We start from the raw sequence: 8731 nt of genomic DNA, 5'->3' as shown, positions 1-8731 counted from the left end.
ATCGTTTTATTATATTTACCTCAATTTTTAATAATGTATTTATTGTTCAGTGTTCTACTGGTAAAATATATAACAAAAATTACATACATCACTATAAATCAGAATTCATTACCGAAAACTTATGATAGGTTATTAAAACTGGTTTAAGACATCAAGATAGGTCCACAGAACAAGTGGTTACATAGTTAAACTGGAACTAATAACAATGATATTAGATTAATATTTCATTCATTATCAATTATCATTGACATTCATGAAGGTCATCTATATGAACTAAAAGGAAATCGACTGTAATGTTGTTGATAAACAGCTCATTTGTAATTCAGTTCGAATACGAGTTAATGAACAGACACAACGGTTCAAAATTATACTAATACTTAATTTTATGTTTTGTTGTTTGAAATAACTTTAAAAAATGGTGATTGCAAAAAAATTTATTTTAGAAAAACCATTTAATGGTGAACCAACAGAAGATAATTTTAAACTAGTAGAAGAAGAGGTGGCTGAATTAAAAAAAGGAGGTACCTAATAATACTAATTTTTCAATTGACAACAAACCACAGTTTTATCTATTGTCTAAAACTTTGATTTAAAAAAAACAATCGATGACCTATTGTTATTTTTTATGTTTTAGAAATTTTAGTTGAAGCTATTTGGCTTAGTGTCGATCCATACATCAGGTACCAAAAACCAAACATTATATGTATAAAATAACCACTTTTGTTCAAATAGGTATAAGATAATATTTAATATGTTTGTAGACCATATTCAAACCATGTATCTCCTGGAACAACTGTTATGGGTACTCAAATAGCCAAGTAAGCCTTAAAATTAAATTACTGGTGTATACATAAAAAATATTTTATTTTAAACATTAATATGGTAATCTAATATTTACACCATTATTTTACTAAATCATTTATATTTGTTTAGTATATTGTTGTATACGTACTTACACTACTTTTATGATAACAAAACACTTATATTTTTATACTTACGGACTAACATTAAATGTTAAATAAATTTTATTTTCGTATTGAATATATTTAAGCAGGTAGGTATCAATTTTACAATAAATCATATAAGAATCCCATTACAATTGCATTTTTAGTAGTACTATATTATGAAAAATGTTGACTATAAAAATTACGATATTAATATGTTAACTTCCATTGCTACAATACTATACATTTATATTGATAGGCGATAGCATTAAGTACAAACTGTAATTAATTATTACATGACAAACGACTAACAAGTAAAAGTAAATATATATTTATATTTCATGTCTACGTACCTACGAGACCTTCGTACCTATCAGTATTCGAAATGAAACTTCTCGGACTTTATGGTTATAAAATGGTTGGTTAAATAAAACAATACAATTATCCACTTTATCAATATTTTCAAATACTCGCATATGTGTCTTTATTTAATAATTTATATTTTCAATAATGGATTAATAATGTATTAATGTACCTACATCATAGTAATTTTCTATATTATTTTTACAAACCTCAAATCACAAATATTTTTATATTATATTTAAAAACCCTTTTTATATAACATCATTATGACCTAATCAAAATTTTAAATTCTATATGGAGCAATGAATGTATTTAATTTACAATGTTATAATAAATGTGTTTTTCTGGTCTAAAGATTTTTTTTCTAGAAGAAAAAAATTCTAAGCTAGTATATTATTACTAAATTTTATACACACAATTACATTTTCAAGACATTCAGATTAATTGTATGCTATTGCTTATTTATATATAGCTTATACCGTATTACTAATAGTAAAATAAATTACTATAGTAATTAATAGCAATATATTGCTATTTATATGATAAAGGCTGACACACCGACTACGCTCAGAATCGTTTTTCGTATGCAATAATTTATCATTGAATTCAAATTAATACATCCATTAAGTAACCTATACTCAATGACAGAGCGGATTCCTACTTTCCTTTTTTTAATACTAAACATTAGTTTTGGTACCTGTATGTTATTAATTAATTTATAACTGACTTGGAAAAAGTAATGCTTAACTATATTAATACGGTTATACCTCTACCCAAACGTTAATAGACAATAGTTGTATTGATTTAATACATTATAAAATCATTAGGTATGTGTTTACATATAAATTGATTATTAATGTTCTAATAATAAATTATAACATATTTTATTATTTTGTTTATTTTTACAAGTAAAATCAATGTAGAATATGATATATTTAACCTAACGTTCTAAACTAATTATATAAGTAATGATATATAGAAATGATAGGTAGGTTAACATTTTTTTTTGTCTGATTATTATAATTCTGATTTTTAAATTGACAATTTATTTTATCAACAATAAGCTCGTTAAAACGCCTAGTGTAAGGCATTTAGGTAATTAATTAATTATCAGAATTGTATTATTTAATAGTTGTAACTGTTATAAGTTATAATTATTGTAGTCAAACTTCGTGTAAGATGTGAATAAAATCTTTAAAAAAAAATTCTTAAAAAAAAAAACATAAGAATAATAATTACGAATACATCGAGCTTGGTTCAAACTACATAACTATCTACATAAACAATTGACACAAATCATAAATTTAAAATGTAAGAAACGTATCAATTATATTACCCACTTATATAATACACCTATGTAGGTATGCATATAAAATAAACGTGTATAGTGTGCTAGTTGTATAATTAATCTGTAAACTGATTTTTTTTAGAGAATTAAAATGGTAACCTACGTCTAATTCTATTATAATAGATTAAAATTCATTAAACATCTAGTTAATTTGTTTCAGTGAAACTAGTGGATATTTTTAGCAATGTTAAAATATAATAATATGACTTATTATATGTCCCGAAGTGTGTAAAATATTCATTATGACCATGATTATTAAAGGGGAAAGAGGGTGGAGGATGAGGTTAAGTATAAGCTAAACTAAGTTGTTTACAGTTTTCGTATATAAATAACACCAACCTCCTGACTACGCCACTGCCAGTAAGCTTAAAATAGCGTATATTATAAGTGTATTGTATTTTTCTATTATTGTCTATTAAGTATTGACAGTTTGGGTACCTATCATTATAAATTATAATACAATCATAATGCTTATATATATATTTATATAATTTTCGAAATTGGGAGGACTTTATACACATTTTAGAGGTTTAAGTTAAATCACCCGAGCCTTGTCCATATATTTGCGCCAATGTTCATTTTTCACTTTTTTTTTTGTTTAGAATTATCAAATCAAATAATCAAGATTACAAAATTGGTCAAATAGTATTCTGTTCTACTGGTTGGAGGACATTAAGTGTCATTAATCCCACAACGGTAAAGAAGGACGTTATGCCGACATTTTATGTACTCCCTGATTTTGGAAATTTATCTCCTTCACTTGGTCTTGGAGTGCTTGGAATGCCAGGGTAATTATAATTTATACTTTATCTGAATATTATATTAGATAGTAAGTTGTATACTTGCAGTATATATGATTATATATGATTGATATTATTATACATATCTGTATTACTATTTGTTCACCATTTAGTGCACTAGAATATAATGCTTATAGGCAAGGGTGCTCATAGGGAAATTTTCAGAAAAGAGGGACAAAATGAATCTAGATTCCAAAACCTATTTATAACATATAAAATATAGATACTACGACTACGTTAATATTTCTTGAAGTATTAAGCAAAAGTCTATGGTGTCAAATATGAAAGAATTAAATAAATTCAAAACATACCTATTTTTTTTGTTTGCATACTTTGTTATTTTCCACACTTCCCCCACCAATGCCCTTGCTTATAGGTATAAGGTAGAGCTTATTAAAGTTTTTACTATTTTGAGTCTGTGTCCGAAGTAGTGTATTATTCTATATTATCTAGTATAAGTCTAAACATATATAATTAAACACAATAAACAATTATCACCTATTTCTGAATTATATATATATGTTATATTACTGAGTTAATTCACTGTAAAAAATAAATGGTCACCTGGTATATATTTAGGAGGTGATTAGTCTATACTAACTTAACTCAATCAACTATCAAATATTAATATTTAATACAAACTACAAGTAGGTACCTACTTACTTAATTTAGTACTACTTAAAGGTATTGTAAATGTTATAAAAGTTTGCCTTTTCCAAAAAAAATCTTAGCTGTGGTAGGTAGAGTACAAATGTAGGAGGAAATTATTTGCCATCTCTTAAAAATTCTGCAGACGGCCTATTGTTAAGCAGTTGTGGTGCTTAGCTTACTTCAATGTATTTATGTATTCAGTGATGATTAATTTAAAATCAATGATAGATCATCGCAATCAAAATAAAATCATAGAGTAAAAATGTTTGAAATTATTATTATTTTAGCAATACAGCTTTATTTGGATTTTTAAATATTTGCGACCCAAAACCAGGGGAAACTGTTGTCATTAGTGCTGCAGCAGGAGCTGTGGGTATTCACGTGGGGCAGATTGCAAAGAATTTGGGATGCTACGTAATTGGTTTTGCGGGCTCTGATCATAAGGTTAAATGGCTGAAGGAAGTTCTTAAATTTGATGCCGCGTTTAACTATAAAACCAAAGATGTCAATGCAGCTCTTCTTGAGGCTGCTCCGCATGGTGTAGACTGTTATTTCGATAACGTAAGTAATCAAAATAACTAGCATTTGTTTTTTATAACTAACTTTAAATAAATCACTGATCGCAGGTTTAACTATCAATTAAAACTATATTAAATATAACTATAGTATAACTGTATACTGTATAGGCCATAATTATAACTACCTAGGTGTGTGTTATTAATTACATAGACCTTATACTAAGTATAAGTATACCTAGTTTAAGGTCTATGATTGATTATTACAAATTATAATTATATGTATAGTCATTTAGCTATGTAGTCACTAGTCATCCTAATTATATTTTTATTAAATACTATACAGATGTATCGATGTATGTGTGGTTTCTTATCTCATGTAGCTTCTATGTAGTTAGATCATATCACTGCTGTTTATGGTTACACATTGGTAAAACTTGTGTTCTAGTCCAAATAAATTAATTCCAATAAAACCTTGGCTACTGATGTTAGAAGCAGTAATTGAGTGATGCTTCTGTAAGAACCTATTACTGAACATAGTCAACTTTATTGTCACTCAGCGAACAACCACAATATCCTATATTCTTTATTGTCTTACTAATTTTTAATTCCAATGTACCCACTCATTATTTAAAAACAACATTTTCAATGATAAATTTAGCCCACCTATCATACCTTGTCTGATTTATCTATTAGGTATATTTTCTATTATTAGATATTGCTGTATCACCTATCTCTAGACTCTAACATTATATTTTTAGTATTTTTTATTGGTATATTATAGGTACTACTTTTAATTTTACCCAAAGATAGTTGTTAATTTGTTTTTTTATTTAACGTCAATCCGTTTTATAGATAATAATTTTAGTTGCATCTGACGTGAAAACTTTTTAAATAAATAAGCAATTATACAATATCAAAAGTTCAGGGAAAATGATTTGTCTTCAAACATTAAACCTGTTTATAATTATACTATATATTAATAATTAAATTATAGGTTGGAGGCGATTTCAGCAGTGCAGTTATCTATAGAATGAAAAATTTTGGACGTGTATCTGTTTGTGGTTCGATTTCATCGTATAATACTAATCCAAAAAATTTACCAAAAGGTATAAATTACATTTCAATTGTTACTGTCCACAAACTTAAAAATTATTTTTTCTTAGTGTCAATGTTGCAACCAGCCATAGTGTTTAAGCAACTAAAAATCGAAGGTTTTATTGTTAGTAGATGGGCAGATAAATGGCAAAGTGGTATTGAACGTAATTTAAATCTCATAAAAGAGGTAAGCTATTCTTTGATTATTCTTTATATTATAGCTACTACTATTTTTTTTTTTTTTAAGGGCAAACTTATTTATCCAGAATACATTGTTCAAGGATTTGAAAGTTTACCACAAGCTTTTATTGGTATGCTGAATGGAGAAAACTTAGGAAAATCTTTGGTCAAAGTTTAAATGATCAGAAACAATTTAAACTCCGAACTAATACATTGCAATTTTTTTTAAATCCTGTGAATTTTAATATAATATTCATAATTATTCTGAATTTATAATATGAACGTATTGATATTTTATATTCAAAAAATAAACATTATATATATACAATATACATTATTATTTACTATTGTTTTTACAAACTCAAATAGTCAAATGAAGGTTTTTAAAATTTAATAAAAAAAAACCCCCTGAAAATAATAAGTTTTTCAAAGGTATTCCCCTAGGACAACTGAGGCTTATGTAATAAAATCTCAAATATTGTAAATACTCCACTTTTCTATTATTTGGAGAAATTACCATAATATTTTGCATTGCCTACAGAGCGTCCAATAAAAGGTTTACCAATAATATTTGACTCGTGTTAGTTTTTATCCCCCCCCCCCCCACCAAAAAAACTTCAGAAATATTATATGAGTAATACATTAATTTTATATGTTTTAAAGTTATAAAGTAAAGGAATACATATAATTTCTGAACATTTCTAGTAGGTAGTAATTAATTTTCAAGTAACGAGTACCTTTTCATAAAACATGAAACCCAGGTTAAGCTATTATTTTGATAATTGGCTATTTAATTTTTATTATTTTATAATACGTGCTTTTACATGTGAATATGTATTGTTAAATTATAATATATAATAGTAAAATTGTAAAATAATTATTCTAAAAAACATTAATTGTTTTTGAAGCAATGAGTGTATTACTTTAAACATGGATCACCTGGTAGAGTGGTATGTATAATGTGTAAATGTATTCACTGACTCACTGTTAATGCAGAAACAATTTAAGATTCTGTGCAGAGCAATGAATGTATTGCTTTTACAATAATTTGTGTTTTTATATATTTTTTTCCTCTCATAGTGTCATCACATTTTAGGGCAGCAAAAATGCTTAGACAATCCAATTTCGGATCATCTTTTCTTCAATGGATCAAAAGTAAATAATTACCAATAATAAAAAAAGTAGTACCCACGAATAATATTTTTAAAATACAACAAAATAACTTTAATCATTATTCTTGGTTATTTTATGTGTAATTTAGTGCACATTTTATCAGAAAATAACTATACAAAAAACTATGTTCATGTATTTTTAGATTTTTTTGGTTACAGAATAACATACTTCCGCGGTACCTTGTTGTAAATTTTCAACCCTTAGCTATAAAATTTGAACATTAAAACATTTTACAAATATTTAATTACAAAATAATTTGTACATTTCCAATTTGATCAATTTTGTCAAAATTTGAAGTTTAAATGTTTAAAAAACCAAATCCTATATATATGCTTTTTTAATATTTTCCAACTGACATTGTAACAATATATCAGACTTGTATTACATTTTCAAGCTTTTCGACCAACAAATAAAATTGTATTGAAATTTATAAAAAAAAAACTAAAAAATTTTCGTAACAGAGTCAAAATATTTTGAAAATTCTATCAAGCATATTTATTGATAAAATAAACATATTGTGTAAATTTCAAGTATCTACAGTTATTCATTTTTAAAGTACAACAAAATCAGGAAATTGTCACATGAGAAATAGAATGATTGAATGAATATCCAATGTGGTAAAATTTCAATTTCAAACGCTCTTAAAAATTATATTTAACTCTCCGGTAGAAATTTTTTTTTGAAAAAGGTAGACAAACATATAAGGAATCTTGTATTAAGTTTTGATCTTGGATCTTAAAAAAATTTTTTATAAATTTCTAACTCAAAATAATTTTCAATTTTTCGTGATTTTTACGAATTCCGTCAAAATTCTAAATTCAAACGCTCATTAAAAATTATTGTGAATTTAATCTCAACTTTTTTTTTATTTTCCACTAACAAAAACTTACGAGTAACCTTGTACTACATTTTCAAGTTTTTTGACCGAGCGAAAAAATTTTTATCGACACTAGTTTAAAAAAAAGTAATAATAATCAAAAATGTCATAATATAATGCCTATAAATAGTTCAACACGATTTAAAATATTTTGAAAATTGTATGCTGTATAAAAAAATGCGGATATGAATATTCAGTGAAAATTTCATGTATTTATGAAATTATTTTTAGAGTTACATCGGAAACCAAAATCGATTTTGCTAAGAACCGGGTTCCCGTAAAAATGCCATTTCTCCTTAATTTTTTGATTGTTTATTCTGTCAATTTTGAAGACTATTGAGAAATCTTTTACTTTTGTCCCCCCCCAAAAAAAAAAGTACCGATTAAATTCGCTTTCCTACCAGAAAAGATATTGATGTTTAAAACATGTGTTTTAAAAGTTTACAACAAAATCAATATGATTGTTTTTTTATTTTTTAAAAGAGTCTTAAACATAACAACCCTGAGCACAGTACGGTTGTTATTTCGTTACTTGTTAGTAATTACATGTATTATTATTAAGTATGTGATTGATAAATATATAATAAAAAAAATTACAAATATCATATACCTTTATAGCAATGAATAACATGAATACGAGTTATGAAATAATATTATGATGTAATTCTTTGTATTATTTTAGCTTATAAATAAGAAAAACAAATGCGAAAATTATAAATATAATGACAACAATAACTATATTCCTGTAATACTGTTTATTGTATAGTCAATTTATAACTAAA

General features: G+C 25.6%; 1 protein-coding gene across 1 annotated transcript; it reads left to right on the top strand.

Moving 5' to 3' along the window:
* The first annotated feature begins 296 nt into the window (after nt 1–296).
* LOC111027271 (prostaglandin reductase 1-like) lies at nt 297–6177 on the top strand. The gene is made up of 8 exons (XM_022305574.1): nt 297–521; nt 635–680; nt 762–818; nt 3258–3443; nt 4394–4667; nt 5619–5730; nt 5788–5906; nt 5967–6177. Exons 1-8 carry the CDS (start codon nt 416–418, stop codon nt 6075–6077), a joined length of 1011 nt encoding a protein of 336 aa, XP_022161266.1. The 5' UTR covers nt 297–415; the 3' UTR covers nt 6078–6177.
* Nucleotides 6178–8731: the final 2554 nt, after the last annotated feature.

The sequence above is a fragment of the Myzus persicae genome, unplaced genomic scaffold (assembly GCF_001856785.1).
Source record: "Myzus persicae strain clone G006 unplaced genomic scaffold, MPER_G0061.0, whole genome shotgun sequence".
Taxonomy (NCBI): Eukaryota; Metazoa; Arthropoda; class Insecta; order Hemiptera; family Aphididae; genus Myzus; species Myzus persicae.
This window is presented reverse-complemented; position numbering and strand designations above follow the sequence as displayed.

What these genes read in the sequence shown, in the direction of transcription:
- LOC111027271 (XM_022305574.1), top strand. Translation starts at nt 416, where the DNA reads ATGGTGATTGCAAAAAAATTTATTTTAGAAAAACCATTTAATGGTGAA. An exon ending in TCCAAAAAATTTACCAAAAG is followed by an intron (nt 5,731 to 5,787) that starts GTATAAATTACA and finishes ATTTTTTCTTAG; the next exon opens with TGTCAATGTTGCAACCAGCC. An exon ending in ATTTAAATCTCATAAAAGAG is followed by an intron (nt 5,907 to 5,966) that starts GTAAGCTATTCT and finishes TTTTTTTTTAAG; the next exon opens with GGCAAACTTATTTATCCAGA.